This window comes from Nicotiana tomentosiformis, chromosome 1, assembly GCF_000390325.3.
Source record: "Nicotiana tomentosiformis chromosome 1, ASM39032v3, whole genome shotgun sequence".
Lineage (NCBI taxonomy): Eukaryota > Viridiplantae > Streptophyta > Magnoliopsida > Solanales > Solanaceae > Nicotiana > Nicotiana tomentosiformis.
The window spans coordinates 154,445,294-154,466,676 of NC_090812.1; the positions used below are offsets into that span (position 1 = coordinate 154,445,294).

Here is a 21,383-nt window from a genome sequence, read left to right on the forward strand (position 1 = left end):
GATAACAACAATCGCACAAAATAGATTATATGAAAAAAACTAGAGAGAGAGAGAGAGTTTTATTTTATCTAAACTGAAAATGAATAAAAAAAAAAATTCACACGTGTATCTGGAATGTTCTAACCTTATATATACATACATTTAGTATCCAGAATACAAGGACTAAATGTGCAAAGAATAAAATATCACTAATCACTACATACCTTCGAGTCTTCTTTAGTAAGTGGCCTAGAGCTGCAGATGTATTTGGACCAGTGCTAATAAAGGAGAGGGCAAAAGGCTTTGAAGAAACTAAAAAGAATATGAATGAGTAAATAGAAGATAAGTTGTTTTGTCCGAATTCTGTATTCATTTTAAATTTTTTATTGATATATATAAATTATTAATTTAAAAAAAATAAAATATTAAACTCATAAGCGTCAAATCATGGCTTCGCCTAATATCGGTGTTATATCAGATTAATTTATTCTGTTTGTCGATTTGTGAATATATAAACTGATCAACGAATCAAAATTAATTCATCTTAGTTTAGTGTTTCTTTTTCCGCGCGAAGATGAGAAGTAAATAATACGACGCAAAAGGAAATCCTAATAAAGTTAAATATTTGTAAAATATAGTATTTTCCCAGTAATGTTAGTTAAAGTAATTATTTACCTCAAAATATTTATATATCTTAGTGTAGTATTTTTTGGGTTAAGATGATATATTTTAATTTCTATATTCGCCTTTCAAAAATTGAGAGAGATGGAAAATCCTTATGCGAGAAGCAATAAGCTTTCTCATGAGAGAAATTGAGCAGAAATAGATAATTGAGGCAACAAAAGAAAAAGCTTTTACCAACATTGAATTTTTGTAAAATTATTACGTAATTTTTCTGATAATTTTAGTGAAAAACTATATACCTCAAATTATTTACATATCTTGGCCATGATTTTGGAGCACTGTTTTTGAAATTAGTATGTTTTAGATAAGAAGGAAAATGATTGTGCAGGGTACGGGGGTGCATTATTCGGATTAAACCGAAAAATCAAATTGAACCAAATCAAATTTTTAGTTTGGATTTATTTTTTAGTTTGGTTTCATATTGAGAAATTAAAATTTTTAATTTTTTGGTTGGTTTCAGATTTAAGAAAATAAAAGCCGAAAATAGAAAAAATCGATATATATATATAAGTAGAGTGTTAGAGTTAGTGTTAGAGTGTTTTATTACTTTTAGCTTTGCTTACTTACTTGTCTGTTTGTTCTTGGGTGTATAACGCCTCGTTATTCATCTTTAAAATATAACTCCTTATTTCTCGTCTTTACTAAGTAGTATTTTGATTGCGAAGCTTTCATCGAAACTTTCATTGTTTCTTCTGGTTTTAATATTGCGAGCAAGAATTAATTTCATTTAAACTTGGATTCTGATTTAAATTTTATGCTAGACATGTTACTTTAAATGTTGTGTTTTAAAAGTTTTACTCGGGACTAATATTAGAAAATATATTTGTGAGATTTAATATTATTACTTCTCATTCTATATAATATTTATTTTTTTGCCATAAAATTTTAATATTCGGTTATTTTAATTATCTTAAGTGACATAATCGAACAATCGAATAACCAAGCCGAAAGAAATCGATCTAAAAAGAGAAAAGCCGTACCAAACTCAACTTATTTTGGTTCGGATTAGATCACATTTTTTCAAAACCAAAAACCGAATATTGCAAAACCGAACCGAAAAATTGAATGCACACCCCTAGTGTGGGGCTTGGTTTCCTTACATGATTTATAGTTATTTATAAAAAAAATTAATAAATTTTATTATTATAAACTTTTTAAATTATAAAATACACACATAAGTTTCCATCAAACATAATTTCGACGGTATATTCCTTCGTGTTAGTTGGCTTTATATACGAGAGTCTTATGGAAATGTCCAAAATAAGCCCAAACTTATTAATCTCTAGCCAAAATTAGTCAAGTGCATACAAAAATTAAAAACACAGATGAATAAGAATTCTTTCTCTCTAAGAATCATACGCAAAAATCTTCTTTCATATTTTTAAGCGTGATTAGCAACATTAGATGCAAAAAAGATACAAGACGAAAAGAAAATTCCATAGATATGGTAGCAAACAAGTTGATGAAACATAAATAAAAAACGAAAAATAGTCAAATATGCCCCTGAACTGTTAAAATAGAGCAATTATGCCCTCTGTTTGCATTTGGGTACAAAATTATTCTTACCGTTAATAAGTGGTTCACTTTTGACCCTCCCCACTAAGGGTGGACGTTCGGTCGGTTCGGTTCTGTTTGAAGAAATTCGGTTCGGTTATTTGGTTTTCAGTTTTATAAAAGTAGTAACCGAAACCGAACTGAAATAAGTTCAGTTTTCTAATTTCGGTTCGATTTTTGGTTTGAACATTATCATATTGGGCTCTCCCTATGTAATAATTTGACTGACGAATTTGTTGGAGGGTTTTTAAAATTTCGGTAAATTAGACTGAAACCAACCGAAAATTTGTTAGTTTGCTAATAATTCAATTTTTCGATTAACCGAACCAAATAAATTAATAACCGAAAATCGAACCGAAAAACTGAAATTTTTAAAATTTTAAACTGAAACCGACCGAAAAACCCGAATAACCGAAACCGAAATCGAAATAAAAATATTTTCGGTTCGGTCAATTTTTTTGGTTCGGACCAAAATATGCCCACCCCTACTCCCCACTAACAGACTCCACATCCAGAATAATTTTATACCCAAATACAAACGGAGGGCATGATTGCTTTATTTTTAATAGTTCCGGGCATATTTGACCCTTTTTTCGTATAAAATAATACTTTTTTGCTGAGTTGAAAATCCATGTTGGAGAAAAAGTCTTCTCTGTAAAAAAAAAAAGGGGGGGGGGGGAGATAAAGGAATGTCTTGCCATATCTTTTACGTAGTAATTACTACAATGACGAGAAATCTCACCGAAAAATCCCTCCGGCCAGTTGATCACAACCTCCTGCTTCACTTTTTTTATTTATTATTTTCTTATTGGATCAAATTCGTGTGATTCGATTTTTATATTTTTTGAACTCCTAAGTCATAACATGTAAGATAACCAAACAATACCCCCATTAGAGGGACTCGAATACGGGTCTACAATTTTTTTCATTTCGTCTTCCTATTTTTAATTTGCAACCGCATATGACCTTGAATACGTTTCGATATGCGGTTGCAAATTAAAATAGAAAGCCGAAACAAAAAAAAAGTCACCATTAATTACTTGGTACTCTAATAATAAGATTTTGCATTAAGAATTGATATTACAATGTCAAAGGTCATTTTATTACGGATATATCAATGATGAACAATGGCATTATATCCTTTTAGCAGATCCGGATTCGAGTCCCTCTAATGGGGTATTGTTTGGTTTACCTCACATGCTAGGACTTAGGAGTTCAAAAAATATAAAAATCAAATCACACGAATTTGATCTAATAAGAAAATAATAAGTAAAAAACGTGAAGCAGGAGGTTGTGATCAGCTGGCCGGAGGGATTTTTCGGTGAGATTTCTCGTCATTGTAGTAATTACTACGTAAAAGATATGGCAAGATATTCCTTTTCCTCTTTTTATTTTATTTTATTTTATTTATAGAGAAGATTTTTTCTCTAATATGGATTTTCAACTCAGCAAAAAAATATAATTTTATACAGAAAACGGTCAAATATGCCCCTGAACTATTAAAAATAGAGCAATTATGCCCTCAGTTTGTATTTGGGTACAAGATTATCCTTGATGTGAAGTGTGTTAGCGAGGAGAGGCAAAAGTGAACCACTTTATTAACGGCAAGGGCAATTTTATACCCAAATGCAAACGGAGGGCATAATTGCTCTATTTTCAATAGTCCATGAATATATTTGACATTTTTTCGAATAAAAAAATATAGAAATTTTTAAAAATCTAAGCAAAAAGGGACCTTTTTCAATGGGTATGTTTGAAATTTATTGACAACATACATATGAGTCAATATACAAAATTTGAGGAAGATTGAAAGTGATTTGATATCAAATTTTGTAGTTAAAATCGAGTTTAAAAAATTCTTCTATAACACATGTATCACACACAGGAACACGTGGATATATATGTGAAATATATTTGATACACATACGATACATATGTGATATACAATGTAATACACATATCATCTTTTTCATGTTTATATTCTACTTCGAATTTTCAATTCAGACCACCTCAAAACTTCACCAAATTATCCAAGAACCGAGTACAAAATTCTTAAAATGTACCCAACATTTTAAGCAACAACATCCACTCAAAAGAAAGCAAAAATTTGATATTTTTTTGCTACAAATAACTAAATTGGATAATATTTTGTAGTATTTGGTTAATATTAGTAATATTTTATGAATTAGCTAATTTTTATACTAATTGCTTATGGCTGACATAACTAGTAGTTTCTCTTAAAGTAACAACACGTATAATAGGTAACAACCATCCAAACAAGATGTAAGCGAAGGAAAATTATTGTATTTTTCTTTCAACTTTTGTAATTTTATCATTTTTTCATGTTTCAATTACAGACTTTACTCTAATTATTATAATAAATATTCTATACTTTATTTAATTAAATAATTGAGATTTATTCAAAAATCTTATGCTATTTTTGCTTAAATAAAAACCTTATATTGTATATTTCGGAAAAAATCTTACAACTTACTATGAGTTAAAGCATAAATTAATTTTTATAATTGCTTTAATTCTGAATTACTCCATTCCTTCCACTTTATATGATATGATTTAGAGTAGGATGCTCAAAATATGCGAGTTCAAATATAGAATCTTTAAAAAAATTTTAAAATAAAACTTATATATTAAGAAATTATAAAAATATTATAAATTATAATAATTAATAATTTAAAATATTTAAAATAAAAGGTCACGGTACAAAAACGTTTTTTGACTTTTCAAATAGTAAATTTCACATAAAATAAGACAAAGGGAGTAAAAGTTTTGCAACAATATCTACTTTTCTAAAATGAAAAGGTGCTATTTTTCCAATTTCTATCCAAACACTGTTTAAAATTCAGCAACATTTAAAAAGTGTTTTCAGGTATTTTAAATCCAGCTAACTCGACACAAGCTCTCCGTACTCATTTTCCCGATCACCGGCGTTGGTCAACTCAGTGAACTCAGCAATGGATTCTCCGCCGCCGGAAAACGCCGGAATGGGCGTAAAACCTACTACTATCTCCGTCTACACTGACTACCTTTTGAATCGAATTTCCAACTACTTTCCGGCGACTAATTTCGTCAACAGAATTTCCAATTTCTACCGTGGCAGCAGATCAGGCGCCAGTAAACGACGTCGTAAGAAGATTTGTCTCCCGCTTCCTTTCCCTTCCTCCTCTCCTTCCCCTGAATCTTCTACGTAAGTCCTCTCTACTCTCTAAATTTAGCATTTCATATGTGCATTATCCAGGGATAGAATATATAAATATAAATATGCGTGTGTTTTATATGTGCATTATATATATATAAATATGTGTGTGTGTGTGTTGAATTTTTTTAAAAATATATCTTTAGTACTGAAGAATGAGAGAACAATTTGTTCATAAGAAAAGTTTCTAATCTGGGGATCACTAAGATGCAGGGTTGTATGTGAGGCATCTAAAATTGTTGGTACATTGGAGGACATTATGGAGTGCGTCTTTCTAAATTTGCATTATGTCCAGAAGAACTTAGAATATTGGCAATCTAAAGCAGAGGTTAGCTACTTTGTTTGTTTGAAACTATATTCTTATATAATCTTTTTTTCAAACAGAATTCAAGTGAATTGTTATGTATGTACAATTTCAGGGATCAAATGCTCTAAAAGCATACTTCATGATATGTGAGAGAGGACCATCTGCATTTCTCAATGGTACAGCTCAGCTGATACGCGATTGTGTTGGTGAAGGTTCTGGGGTGCAACATACATATTGTTTGGCATCTTCTTATATATCCGAGAGGATAAATTTCTTGATTAGCTTAAGATATCGTTTGGCTACATTTTTGGCACAGGTTAGTCGCTTATCAAGTGAACGATTAATCATATAACATTAATTGGTAGTTTATTCCATCAATCTTTTCTTTGATGCTGTAAGAGTGTTCCCGTTATTAAAGAAAAAGTGTTCCCTTTATTGGTTTTCTCATCCCATACTGGTTTATGTACATTTATTATTGCTATGTAGAAAGGAAATGAAAATCTGAGCCATTTGTTTTGGATACCTTAAGAGTTGCTGAGCTTCTAACCAAGAGGGTATGAACTGAAGCTTTTCAAGTTTAGGGTCCAGTTGGATACTGTAATTCGTCCACAAGATGATCCTTCAATTTTGATTTTCCTCTTTAGTTTACTTGACATTTTGCAGTGCAGTTCTCTATCAGTCCATATCCCAGCCTTCATACCACACTATTTTTTTGCTTTTATAGTTGCAATATATCTATGAGATGATTTCCATAAATTTCTCATAACATTTTCTCCGTTTGTATCTCTTCACTAGGAATTGTCCCTGTAAAAATATGTCACTTTCTGGAATAAACAATATGTTTTTAATCACTTTTATAAGCGTTCTAAGATGGCTATGATTGAGTTTTGTCTTTCTAGTTAAAAGCTCTTTGCTATGTGTACCATAGGTTGGGCACTTCATTTAGCTTAGATGGCACTTTAGTGCAGCACTAAATTGCGGAGACGCGCATCTCAGTGCCCAAGGGCTCTATCTTGAGAGGGCAATAACAAATAATATATAGCGTGTAAAACTAATTTCTGTATTAATTGTTAAGGAAACATTATGGCACATATGTTAGAAATTAAGAATAGGAAACTAGAAATTTGATATAAGAAAAGTAATCACCAGTATGAACCAGAAACTTAAAGGTATGCATCTTTATATATGCATGTTTTAAAACTTACTTCACACTTCACATGAGTTTTACTGAATAATTTTCACTTAATTTGATTGGTCGATATATAGATTACTAGAGAGCGCAGAGTTTTGGTTTTGGCATCATGTCCTATAGCATTCCATAGAGTGGTGTTCCCTTCTTTTTTTGGGTTATCAAGTTAAGATCTTGCTTCTTAGTTGGATGTTCTTGGAAGAAATAATCTCTCTAAGGAGTCGGTTAATGTTGCATAGCTTGATGATTTAAGTATATTTCAATGCTGTATGGTAATAAATCCTCAATTTATATCTTTCCTTGCATATGTATAGGTCTATATGAAGGTTGACAAAGCTGGTGAGGAATTGGTTAAGGATACTGAGAAGTCATTGACATCATTGTTGGTTGAAATGAATGATCTATTTCTTAAGTTGGAGGCATCAATTGGCCATTTCCATGCAATGCGCCAGGTGAGGGAAATTGTGTAATGATAAGGTTTCCCACCTAAAATGTTTGAAAATGACATTTGTTTTGCTAGCTACATGTTTGTCAAATATTGGTATTTGACGTTGTCCATTAATTGATTCTGCAGCAAAGCTCTTCTGTTGATGAAAGCTATTCTTTTCCCTTGATATTCGAGAAACTTCCAGAAGTAAATCAAGAAGGCTCTCGATGGACTGATTGTGAGATTAGAGATGCCACCAATCTGATCTACCAAAATATAGACAGATTGAACACGTATTTGGCTGCCATTGTAAGAGTTCCCTACTGACTTGTAATAAGATAACTTTATCTTTTTTATGTTAAAGCTCTGTTCATCTTTCAATGTTTTAGCATTCGATTTAGTTTCATCATCATCAAATTATCTGGTATGCTGTATAACATACGTGTCATTCCTTGAAATTAGTTGTCAACTAAGATCTGTATAGCTGAAGTACATATATTAGTATGTATGTGGTTGGGATACAACACAAAGTCCTGAAAATTGTAAAATTAGGGATACCATATTAATCTGGAATACATCATTTGTTTTGTGTTCTTAAATCTCCATGGCCTTATTTCTAACCAACATTTTGTACAAAAAACATTCATAAATTTCAACTATGGACAGAAAATTCGAGTACAGATATTCCTCAAACATACAGAAATCAAATTCAAAAACTGTGTATTTAGGTCACTCCATAAGGTTTTTATTTCTAAACTTTTGTTGTTACAAATCACCCCACAACTTTATTTTTCAAAATGTTGAAGTTTCTATCTGGTGCCCCCTTGAAGGATTTATGTATCCCGGTAGAGGGATGCGCATGTCACAAATAAAAAATTCAAGAAAAGTAAAATACATAGTTCGTATGAATATCAGTAGCATCTCCCAAGTATCTGATACGAGCGCACTGAGTGCGTCGCCTAAATATCGGTTTTTCAGTTCCCATACCAATATCATGCAATTGTTTTATTGAATGGCATATCTTGGATAGATAGCCTGTGTAATGATTTTATACTCTGTGAAGATACAAAGCAGATGCATAAATCTGTACAAGAACATGAATGGACGATAGTATCTTATTTTAGAAATCCAACTGATTTGTTACTCTCAAATTAAAATCTATTTTTAATTGCCAAGATTTATCTTAATTATGAGTTATCAAGTTGTAATGAAGTGGATTATATTAGGGTTGCATCTAGTATCTTATTTTAGAAATCCAACTGATTTGTTACTCTCAAATTAAAATCTATTTTTAATTGCCAAGATTTATCTTAATTATGAGTTATCAAGTTGTAATGAAGTGGATTATATTAGGATTGCATCTAGTGGAGGTTGTTTGTCTTAGAAGTTATTATTTAAGTGGATTATGCTTGGTTTGCATCTAGTGAAACTTGTTTGTTTTAGATGTCAGAATTATCTGATTAGGTTGTATTAGGTAACATTGTGGAAGAGAAGTGGCATAACTGATGTTTGCTGCAGTTATCAGGAGGCTATCTTATTGAAGGGGAAAACAAGGGATTTTGCTTCTATTCAATGCAGCTCATTGCTGTCATATGTCTGGAAATTATGATCCTAATATCTTTTTAACTTTAAACGGGTGCTTGGCAGAGTGTGATGTTTAAACTGATATTAGGGCTGTCTCTTGGCTTTCATTAGGAAAGTACTAAGAGGTTTTTGGTCAAAGTTGATAAAAGATGAGGGAAGAAAGTGAAATCAAGAGGTTGAAAATGAGGGTGATGAAGCAAAGCGAGCAACTTAAGGGGACTAGAACTTGATCAGTTATTACCAAAGCAAAAGAAACAAAAGCGAAGAAACACAAATCTGGATTTGCAAAAGAGCTTTGTTATTCTCTTTATCACAGTTTTAAATCTTAATCTGTATCTGGCCGGGTTTAATCTCTTGATGCTTCTCTTTTCTTTTTGTTTCTTTCTTTTGGCTCTTGGGTTGTAATTACACACATACAGGACTCATATTCTCGTATTGTTTTGGATGCTGGGTTTGCTGCTAACTTTAGACAGAAGGAAGTTTAGTGGTTGGCTAGATCAGGACAATTAAGCTGTGGCAATTCATAAATATAATGCTTCCTTAAAGCCTTTTGGTTCCAATAAGTCCCACACAAATGTGTAGGAAAAGCACTATGTTATCATAATATATTTGTAGTTTGACTCTTCCTTTGAGGACCTTTTTTTCAGATTTTTGAGGAATGTTTGTTTGCCATTAATTTTGAAGGTTACAATTCACCGAAAGCCCAGGAGAGTTACTCGTTACTGGATACCATATACCTGTGGGATTGTCGGCATCTCTATTTGTTCATTATGGTTTCTTCGCCATAGCAGTTTAGTAGGAAGCTCTGACATTGACAATTGGATTCGTGAGGCAAAGGACTCAACACGTAGCTTCTGGAATGACCATGTAGAGCAACCGGTAAGCTGTGTGCTTATATCAATCAAGCAACTATGCTACAATGCCAAATTTGTTGTGTTGGCTGTGTAAATCCTTTACATCTATAATGCACATAAATAGGACTAGAACACATATTTCCTGACTGCATAGATATAGGACTTTTTCAAGTTCTAATGAGAGGATAAAATTCTTGATTTATATTTAATATCATATTAATCTCTAACTTTTGGACAATATTGATTGCTTTCTTGTTGATGCCAGGTCAAGATTACTTTGATTTTTTTAATCTTCTTAGATATGTAGATTCTTACATTGTACATGAATATAACACCAGGAGAATATTCACTCCTTGATTTTCTATTTCTGTTTGTCTGATCATACTTTCTAAGAAACACTTCTTTAACTCATGTTCGTCTGTTTTTTTCCATCTTACATTTTAATTCTCATTTATTCTCTGAGAATGAGATAGCACATCTAGGATATTTTAATGATCTTTGCATTCTGATGGACTTTTGAAATGATGAAACTCTTAATCTCTTCTATTTTTTGTCTGTTTTTGCTGACATGAGTAGGTTCAGCAGGTTAGATAAGGCGAGATCTTATATTTGAGTTATGTGTTAGTGGTTTTTTGTGCTAAATATCTCTTGTTTTCACCAGCTTCTCTCTATTAGAGACGATCTTTTCTACACTTTCCGGAAGAGGCAGAAGGGTGCAATGGAACCTGAAGAGGTGCAGTTAACTGCCGACTCTCTACACAGGTTAGTTTAGTCAACTATAACTTTGTTTACATCTTGTGCTCAATATGTAAACTCAGATAGGTCACAAGATACAGTAGTATGCTTTACTAATGAGTTGCTTTTATTATACTTGTACATCCATTTTTTATATATGAAAAAAATATTGACAAGTTACTGGACGTCTATACAATGCATATACTCCTAGGTTTTGGACTGTTTTTGCTGCTCAATACTCTTAGCAATGACACAGAAGTAGTCTTACGGGGAAAAGAAGGTTCTAAGTTGGACAAGCTCTTTTATATATTTTCTTAAGAAACTCTATGTTTTTTTTGATAAGTTCTTAAGAAGCTCTATGTGGTTGTAACTCCTCTGTAATAGATGTTTCTCCAGTTTGTTTTGGCCGAAAAATGCTGTGTTTTCTATTAGCATTTTCTTTCAACATTTTTTTGTAGAATATTATACGTGGTCCTTGTTGAGAAACACCATGCTGCTTTATGGTCTATATGATGCTCTAGCAGTGCTTGTTCTCTTTCACTCTTTTAATAGTTACTGTCTTGTCTTCTTTTCTTATGTGCAGAAAACCAATTTCTCTTAAGCATTTAGTGCTTTGGGATAAACCTGTTACAATAATATTGGTTTGATATTGATTTGCAGAATGTTGCAAGCTTTCACTGAGCAGACAAAGGGTGAGAAGGCTCCACCTAATGCAACGGATCAGCAAATGCTTGAAATAGTAATGATGAGGTGTGGCTTCCTTCTGGTTTTGTTTGTTGCTTATTTAATATGTAGGGATTGAATAATACTACTCATTGTAGAGGATTGTATTTGCCTTCCGTTTTGCACGATATGGTTGCAACCTAATAGATTCATATTTCACCCTTGTTGTTTTTTAGATTTTTAAGAAAATACATGCATGTTTTATTTGATCCTTTCAGATGCTATGAAACACTTGATATGCAGGTCTTGAATTGCTTGTAATCACATGTATCTTTAGTTTCTCTATGTATTTATTTTTTTGGAATGAGGATATACAAGTAAGGAAAGAGATACAGATCAGAATGAGTAACACAATATTTGCGTAGAGAGGAGATTTTAGAGGTTGTGAGCATTTGATTCTTGATATTAGAGCTAGAAGGTTATTATATGGGACAACGAGGATGGTAGACTGTGGATGTGCACGACATGGGGACCTCAAAAATTTCTTAGATATAGCTCTGTTAGGACGGAATGTGGTGCCAATAAGGTATTAAGGCCACTCAGAAGACAGACATAAGTATGAAGCCTACTAGTAATCGCTGATGCATTGTCACGACCCAAAATCCCAAGTGCCGTGATGGTGCCTATCATGATACTAGGCAGGCCGACAACTCACACATACCAGCATCTTGAAATTTAAAATATACGGAAATAAGCTTACGTAAAAGTTTCATAAAAATGAGAGAAAACGTCACAGCTCAATACAGAATTTCCCAAAACCCGGGTGTCACTGACTACATGAGCATCTATACAATAACAAAGTCTGAAAAACACTGTCTAAGAGAGTCGAACAGTACAAATAGAACTAGATGATAAATGAGGAGAGTCAAGGACTGCAGACGCCAAAGCAGCTACCTCGAGGATCTCCGAATTGAATGATAGCTCCGAGTCAGCAACCACCGTACCTAGAAGCACCTGGATCTGCACACGAAGTGCATGGTGTAGCGTGAGTACAACCAACTCAATAAGTAACAAGTCTAACCTTTGGGCTGAAAGCAGTGACGAGCCTCACAGGTACAATCCAATTACAGGAATACAATACAGAAATGTAGGCATGCTTTCAAGTTTAACAGTTAAAGCTCAAACAGGTAAGATATGTCAAGTGTAACTGAAATAAGAAATGATACGTCTCGATATCTACATGTCAGTTATGTATGCCAACTGAAATACAAAACAGCGATGAGATCATATGCATACTCTCAGAGTATCAATCACTCAGTCCTCCCATTCACTCCATCCTCACAATCACTCATTCCTTACAGTCACTCAATCCTCCCAATCGCTCGGCACTCGCACTCGCACTCAGTAGGTACCTGCGCTCACTGTGGGTGTGCAGACTCCAGAGAGGCAGATCCAGCCCAAGCGCTATAATAAATCAATCATGGCATGAATCAATAAAGCCTGCTGCGGCGTGCAACCCGATGCGATAAATATCCCCACAATCAGGCCCTCGGCCTCACTCAGTCACCAATCTATCCAGTCTCTCGGGCTCACAATGTCATGAAAATCAGCCCAAACAATGATGATATGAAGTGTCAATAAATGGCAACAGAGACTGAGATATGATATGCGGATGATAGGTGTGACTGAGTACATAATTGCAAATTAAGCAAGTAATTTAGCAGCAATACGACCTTTGTGGGTCCCAACAGTACCAACATATAGACTAAGCATGATTTCTAACATGAATCGTAGCTTAATTTCTCTAACACATGGAGAATATACGGATAATAACAAGGTTATTCAACTATACAGTTCCACGGAATCGACCGAGTCACAATTCCTACGGTGCACGGCCACACGACTGTCATGTAGCATGTGCGTCACCTCAACATCAACCACATAACACGTAATTCAGGGTTTCATACCCTCATAACCAAGTTTAGAAGTGTTACTTACCTCAAACCGTGCAAATCTCTACTCCAACAAGCCCTTGCCTCGCGAATCGGCCTCTGAATGCCTCGAATCTAGCCACAAACAATTTGATACAATCAACTCGAGCTATAGGAATCAATTCCATATGAAAATGCTAAGTTCTTAATCAAAAGTCAAAAAAAGTCAACTCAAAAGTCAACCCCCGACCCCACGTCTCGGAATCCAATAAAAGTTACATAATCCGAAAGCACATTCAACCACGAGTCCAACCATACCAAATTTCGACACCAAATCGTCACTCAAATTCCCAAATTTAACTCTCCAATCCCTAGCCTAAGACTCCCAAAATTACACCTCAAAAACACACAAACTAGATGGGAAATTCAACGGGCAAACAATTTTATTGAATAAAAATGATCACAAATGACTTACCTCAAGAAACCCCTCGAAATCCCTCTCAAAAATCGCCTTAGTCCGAGCTTGAAATGTCCAAAATGATTAAAAATCACGAAACCCTCGAATTAATATTCTGTCCAGAGGTCTTCGCTTCTGCGTACTATTTTACCCGCACCCGAGGCCCCCGGGACCTCAACCAAACATACCAACAAGTCCTAAAACATTATACGAACTTAGTCAAGGCCTCAAATCACATCAAACAACATCAAAAACACGTATCACACCTCAATTCAAGCCTCACGAAAACTAAGAAATTCCAACTTCTACAATCGATGCCGAAACCTATCAAATCACGTCCAATTGACCTCAAATTTTGCACACAAGTCGTAAATGACACAACGGACCTATTCCAACTCCCATAACCAAAATCCGAGCTCGGTAACCACAAACTCAACTCTCAGTCAAACTTCTCAATTTTCCGAACTTCTAATTTTTTCAACTTTCGTCATTTCAAGCCAAAATCAACTACGGACCTCCAAATCACTATCCGGACACACTCCTAAGTCCTAAGTTCAAAATCACCATACAGAGCTATCGGAACTATCAAAGTTCCATTCCGAAGTCGTTTACACATAAATCAACATCCGGTCAACCTTTTCAACTTAAGCTTCCAACCTTGAGACTAAGTGTCTCAACTCATTCCGAAACATCCCCGGAACCAACCCAACTACCACGGCAAGTCACATAACGACAATTGAGCATAGAATAAGCAATAAATGGGGGAACGGGACTACTACACTCAAAACAACCGGCCGGGTCGTTACACGCATTTGGGTCAATTCGGTAGCTAATTACTCATTAATAACTATTTACTCTAGAGTATACCGACTTCTTTGTTGTATTCATCTACCTGTTTCTTATTGTTTTACCAGTGTATTTTTACATCTAATCATTGTCCTATCATCCGATCTGAGTTATTCCTTTCGTGTACTCACTTGTTTATGCATCTCTGAAGGGAAACACTATTTATATACCTTCTTCCTGTTCCATGTGATGTAATTTGGTTGAGCGTGGAGATAAAACAGTTAACCTGATCTGACTTGAGATACTTTTGATAAATAAAGCATTTTATGCATGTAAAACTGCACCAAGTAGGTGCACGTATGTACAAGCGAAAATTCAATTCCTATTACAAATGGGGGGAGCTGTGGAATTCTGAAAAACTGTGCTTGTCATACACTTTTCAGTATTTACACCGAAAAGCCAGAAAATACAAGCCCTTGTATTTAAGCTTGTGTATTGGTTCTGCCTTTCTTCAAAGCATCTGTGGTTTTGGTCCAGCAAATGCACAAGAGGATGGTAGAGTCAGTAGACCACTGGCTCTTGATGTCTTTCTCCAACGTCCTTCCAGACCATCACCATATAAGCTCCTTAACTGATTTTGGCATTACGCAAACACTCTAAATGGGTTAAGAAATATGTGCCAGATCTGTTTGGTCACTTGACAGTGCAGAAGAAGGCGATTTACATCCTCTGCTTCTTTCTCGCGCAGAGAGCACCTATTACGAATGCTGAAGCCCCTTTTCTGCCTAACTGTTGTATATAAACTGATAATCCGAGAAAGATAATATACTTCCAGTGTCTTGGAGTTCTAGAAACTGGTAACTTTGAATCCAAGGTGCTGACTTGGTTGGCTGATCAATAATCACCCAAATGGTTTCATGTTGCCTCGCAGTCTTCGGCAATCCAGAGAGAAAGTTCATAAGCCAAGGTTTTAGTAGGAAGTAAAGGCAGATAATCTAGATTCTCATTGAGATACTTGAGGCAGATAATCTAGATTCTCATTGAGATACTTGAGGCAGATAATCTAGATTCTCATTGAGATACTTATGTGCATTTCTTTTCCTTATCAAAAAATGCAAATAAGTATTTTTCCCTTATATAAAAAAATACTTATGTGCAACTTTTTATAAAAGTTTTTTATAAAGTACTTTATGGCTTCTTATGTTTCAAGAATTTGTTGTGCTGCTTGCCTGCTCAGCCAATTACAGGTTGTATCGTGCAGATTTAAGAGGTTTTTCAATATGTGGAAACTGCAGGACAAGTTTTTGAATGATTTGAACCTTTTGGTGTGATGGCAGAATGGACCAGCTATTTGCTCATTCTTGTTAACAGACTAGGGTTTCTGATGTAACAGCAGAATCTTTAACTTTCAATAATAATAATCGTAACTGCATCAGTTACAGTTGCAAAATAATTTTGTATACTTTCCTGGTATATGTTGAACGTTTATCAATGCAATAATACAAGTCTATTGCATAGTTTGGATATATGTTAACAGATTACGTTTGAAGCAGATTATTTTTTCTCACATTACTAGCAGTTGGGTCCACAGTACAACAAGGTGTGTGCTTTTATGTCTCTCTGCTAACTGATTTTTCATTTTAGGTACGAAAAGGAACTGATGCATCCAATTCAAAATCTTTTTTCTGGGGAGCTTTCTCGTGCTCTTCTTATCCAGGTAATATACTCCATACTCTTGTAATCAATTCTTTCTGGTTTTGGCATATTTCTAACAATATCTTTTCTGCATTACAGGTTCAGAAGCTGAAGCTTGACATTGAAGAGTGAGTGAGAGCAACTGATATGCTAGTTCTGAAATTCTGAAATTCTGAGAGTTTAAGGCTTTTCTTGTTTTCTTCTCTGATTTTCATACGTTAAACAGGGCTATGCTGGAGCTGGATCAAATTCTTAGGGCCAATGAAATCAACTTTGCTATTTTAGCTGCTTTGCCTGCTTTCTTCCTCTCCCTAGTTGTGATCATGTTGGTGCGTGCTTGGTTTAAACAGGTAAACTGATTTCACTGTGTGATTGTTTTTAGTGCATAGCTAAAGAATTCTCCTAAATACTTGTGATCCTGGTTTTTTCGTTTATGTTTGATTTCTATTCAAGAATTGAGCTCACAATACCGTGATGAATTTTTTATCATACTTAGAAGACCCCCCCAACCAACCAAGAACGTTTATAGGAATACAGAAAATTGACCCTAAGGCAGATCAGTGCAACATCAAAAGTATGAAGCCATTGTCACTTGAGAAACATACAAGGCATATTAATTGTTAGAAGCCCAAAATAATACAGAAGTTGAATTTTTGCAACATAATATTAGTCCATTAAAAATAACTGTAAGAGGGATTAGGATTTTTGTCGCATGAGAGACAAAGAGGAGGAACTGTAGGGAGAGGGGAAGCAGGGAGAGTATTCCAGCACTGCTTAACTGTGCCACTTTTGTATAAGACCTTCTCTTCTACCCACATCCCGTTCACACAGTTCTTGAAGCCTCTGCTTTTGATGATTATCAAGCTATGTCAGTTGGTTCAGCTACTACTCTTTCTTCTGTTGTCCTGTTTGTTGTAAGATTACTGAAGGAAAGGATGGTCATAAATTCAGAGAGTTCTCTACACAGAGTATTGGAGTATAGGAGAGAAATAAGGGAACCTATTTCCAATCTCATCAAAGAAAAAGATAGAGAGGAGTCTTCCAGAGAAAAAGATGGAGTGAAGCAGTTTTCTGATGAGGAAGGCTTGTTATGCAGTTCACAGAAATAGTTTCTATTATATTATAAAAAAATGAATTCTTCGTATTTGTAAGCAATTGTTAGATCCTACTGGATCGGGCACTTCCAATTCCATCTTAAACCTAAAAAATGGACTCTACTGTAATTCAGGATAGCTTCAGCGAATATTCTCTTCATTTCTCTTTTCCCCTTCTAATGCTATTGACATAAGGAAGTGATTATTTTTTGAAACTAAGAAGAAAGGAAATGGAAATTACTGGTTGAGATGTTTGATGGTTAATATGGTTCTCTTATTTTAAGAGTCTTGACGTGCTGTGCAAAATCATATAATGCCATTAATTTTTGAATGAGATCAGGATAAGAGAGCAGAAGGCAGGGGAAGGGTTGCTCGAATTCAACGACGACTGCTAATTGTGGAAATAGAGAGAAAGATTATGCAATTAGAAAGCTGCAAAGATCAAGGACAAGTAAGGCCCTTTGAACTTTATCAGCATCTTTATTTGATCCTTGTACAGTAGTATTTGTGCCTTCGAGAATCTCATATTTCTTTCACTATCATAAAATCCATTTTCATCTAGTAATTTAGAACCCTTTACTCAATCCTGCTCTCCGTAACAGTAATGCGATAAATATCTTTTGGTCTCCAACAAGTTAACTAGGTGCTTGCATGTAATGCTGCCATAGCTTGGAGTTGAGTTCTTGTTTTTGGTTTTACTGTTCCCTGTTTTTTTTATTTTCCCTGAACTCTTCAGGAAAAAGATGCTCAATGCATGTTGGGATTGGCATTATATTATCTGGATCGTTTATACTGTGCTGTGGAAGGACATGCAAGAGCGACTGGTGAATGGATAAGGTTTGTTTCTCTTTGTCCTTTATCTTAAGCCTTGCTTTGTTCAAGGCGTGAGACATTTGTTGATTTTGAAAAGTATATTTTCTGAAATTTTACAACTCTAACATGGCGTTTGCATGTTGTATAGTTTGAGGCAGGATATCATCGATTTGGCGAAGCCAGATATTCAAACTGCGCATAAACTCAGGATTACATCACGGATGGAACGGGTATATGATTGCTTGCTTCCTTTACCAAAACGACAGTAGTTGTGCAGTCTTCGCATTAACTAATTCATTCAAACAACTTTTCCCTGTTGCATAAATGAGGGATGATGCCCCCTTACGCTCTCCACCCTTTTCTTTTGTTTTCTGGGGTGAGATTTTGTCCACAAGCATTATTTGCTGCTCGTTACAGTGTCCTCCACGAGATCTGAAATTGTAGAACTCAAGAGACAACAAGCTCCTAATATATTCCCCAGCAAAGAAAAAGGGAATACATCCGTTGAGGACTTATTTGTGTTTCTGCAGTGACTTCTAAGTTGACATGACTTATAAAAAAGATGCTCCCTATACGGTTTCCTTTGATTGACAATTGCTAACGCCCATATAAAATAGTCAAAATTTTTGGATTGCTTCATGTATGAACCTTCTTCACTTCATCTTACTCCTTTGGAGACATTCTGGAGAAAATTTTCAAGCTTGTTTTGTCCTTGTTGCACTGGCAACTTTCTCAAACAATGCATTATTCGAGGTAGGGTAAATAATTCTGAGAATACTTTCATCCTTTTTAGGTGATTTTGCTCCGCTTTCTTCAAGTTAGGGGCTGATGGCGCCGCGCCCCCAGCTTCTTAAGTTAGGGAATTGTGCTAGACCAATGCTACAAGCTTTTGGATCCAATAGAATCTTCGTAAAATTGATCATTATGAGTGTTACGATTGATGTGGTAGGCAGGTCCAGTCGATTATTGTGAGTGTTATGATTCATTCGGTTGCCAGGTCCAATCGATTCATAGCCTCTCGAGCATGGTCAAATATTAGAGTTGGCAATCATGGCATTGAACCCAAACTCAAAAGCATTATCCTATCTATGAACTAATTGCATATGAATAAACCCAACAATCCTACTTATGCATGAACATGGAAATGCAAGAACAAGGATGTGAAATGTATTTACTTTTCCAAGAGATGCCCCTTCCAAAGCCAACAAGTGTTACCTAAGCTTTAATCTAAAAGTGAAAAGGTTTTTGAACACTGTTATTCATGTGTTTCATTGATGAGAAGATAGTTCTTAATAAAAGTTAAGTAGGAAAATTGTAATTTCGAAAATAGTATATCTATAATATAGGAAAATTTCTTCATATAAAGAAAATGAAGTCGAAGCAATCTTCTTGCATATGTTTTTTGTATACGTTATATGTTGAATTCTATACGAATTTCTGAATGGAACAATTCTTACACATCGGCTAGATTATGGAAAGATGGATGAAGTACTGCCTATTTGAAGGTTGCTGAAACTAATATTGAAGAGGATACATCGCACCCATTGAGGTACAACCTTCTTCGGATTTTGTGTAAATGCGGGATACTTTGTGCATCGAGTTGCCCCAAATATCTTTAAAATAAAATATTAAAAAATTAATCAAACTTAATTGATATAGAAGAAAATCAGAGACTACTCAAGCCGTCTAATTTAGTTACACGCAAGAAATTAACCAAAAGCTCGAAAATTTTCTTTTAAATTAAAACAAAATAACCGATGGGATAACGATTTTTCAATATCCGATTTCAAAATATGAAGTGAATATGTGATGCTCGACTTTATAGAGCATTTAGTGGCTATGGTATCAGATGAAAAGAAAATCCAAACAATCTATTTCCATAATTTTTCACGGTAGCATTATAGCAACAAGATCTTTTACTTCTCAAATCGTCAAGTACTTCTTTCAAATGGTGATGAGGAAGCATAAGAAGTATTCCCTCCTTTTCAATTTATTTGAACCTATCTAGAGTACGAGGGCCAAATATTAATTTTTGGTGTAAAATCGGACATACATTCTTGAAATTTTTTGAAAATAAAATTTATATGTTTAGAAATCACATAAAAATTATTATAAGCTACATAGTTAATAATTCAAAATATTTAAACTACTTGCAAAAAAAATGATCAAAGAAAATCTTGAAACGAGGGGAGTATAAGTTAAAAGTCTATTGTGGAAATAAGAAATAGTAATATAAGAAGTGTATAACGTTCAAAGAAATGGGGATGTAGCTCAAATGGTAGAGCGCTCGCTTTGCATGCGAGAGGCACGGGGTTCGATCCCCCGCATCTCCATTTTTTTACTTTAATGATTTAATATTTGGGCTAAATGAATAAATCTGAATCATTTGTATATTAACAAATAAAAAATTATCTTGTTATATACAATTGGTAACATTCTGCGGAAAAGAGAAGCATCTTCTTCACTTGAATTAAGACATTGTAACTGAAAGCAAGATTTGGAGATGGTATAGAGTTGTTTAACATTAATCTAAGCCTAATATTGAACAGCTACAATCGTACGTTTACAAGAATTATAAGTAGGGGCAGATCTATAGTATTAAGTGTGATTCACACGAATCCAATAATTTTTGCGCATATTCTATATTTGTATTAAAAAATTCACTAAATTTATTCTAATAGTTAGCTCGGAATACTAATTCGTTGATTGATTATTATCGTATATTAACTTGAGATTTCAATAAAAACCCAAAAACTTCAAATTGTAAATATGTCTCATATTATTGGGTACATCATACATGGCTGGGCTAAGCCTCAATTTAAACTAACTAGATTAGACATTTTTTTACCTACACATAAACTACTAGTTCATATATTCGAATTTCCAAGAATATTTTCTTGATTTTTCCCTTAAAAGTAGATCAATATACAATTTCACAACATCTTTTAGGATTTAACTTGTATATGAGAGACAGAATACAACAACAACAATAACAACAACAACACAGTAAAATCACACTAATGGGGTCTTGGGAAGGTAGTGTGTACGCAGACCTTACCCCTACCCCCAAAGGAGTAGAGAGGCTGTTTCCGAAAGACCCTCGGCTCAAGAAAACAAAAAGACAAAAGGACAAAAGGAGACAATATTAGTATCACCACAATAATCATAGGAAAAAAAGGAACACCATGAAATGCAGAAGAAAGATGCAGAGCAAAAGTGATAGCTAGTAAATAGGACATGCACTGAAAAGCGAAGTAGTAAAACACAACATAAAGATGAGAGACAGAATAAAGATACTTTTAACAATATTGGGTTATCTAATAGTCAATGCCATGTAATTTTTTATAATAAGTAATTGATTGATAATCTAAAATAAAATAACTTTTTATAAACAATTAAATAGTTTTAATACTGTAA

At 34.2% G+C, this 21,383-nt stretch overlaps 1 protein-coding gene and 1 non-coding gene across 2 annotated transcripts; both read left to right on the forward strand.

Annotated features, from left to right (window-relative positions):
- The first annotated feature begins 5,092 nt into the window (after window positions 1–5,092).
- Window positions 5,093–18,609, forward strand: LOC104096758 (protein DGS1, mitochondrial). Its single transcript, XM_009603171.4, has 14 exons — window positions 5,093–5,422; window positions 5,645–5,759; window positions 5,851–6,054; window positions 7,242–7,379; window positions 7,502–7,663; window positions 9,623–9,817; window positions 10,454–10,554; window positions 11,188–11,277; window positions 16,009–16,081; window positions 16,159–16,187; window positions 16,286–16,409; window positions 17,494–17,604; window positions 17,890–17,990; window positions 18,115–18,609. Exons 1-14 carry the CDS (start codon window positions 5,190–5,192, stop codon window positions 18,233–18,235), a joined length of 1,797 nt encoding a protein of 598 aa, XP_009601466.1. The 5' UTR covers window positions 5,093–5,189; the 3' UTR covers window positions 18,236–18,609.
- A 1,617-nt stretch (window positions 18,610–20,226) lies between these two features.
- TRNAA-UGC (transfer RNA alanine (anticodon UGC)) lies at window positions 20,227–20,299 on the forward strand. Its single transcript has one exon. It is a non-coding gene; the product is annotated as a tRNA-Ala (tRNA).
- The last annotated feature ends 1,084 nt before the right edge of the window (window positions 20,300–21,383 follow it).

What these genes read in the sequence shown, in the direction of transcription:
- LOC104096758 (XM_009603171.4), top strand. Translation starts at nt 5,190, where the DNA reads ATGGATTCTCCGCCGCCGGAAAACGCCGGAATGGGCGTAAAACCTACT. An exon ending in ACACGTATTTGGCTGCCATT is followed by an intron (nt 7,664 to 9,622) that starts GTAAGAGTTCCC and finishes TTAATTTTGAAG; the next exon opens with GTTACAATTCACCGAAAGCC. An exon ending in CTGAAGCTTGACATTGAAGA is followed by an intron (nt 16,188 to 16,285) that starts GTGAGTGAGAGC and finishes TACGTTAAACAG; the next exon opens with GGCTATGCTGGAGCTGGATC.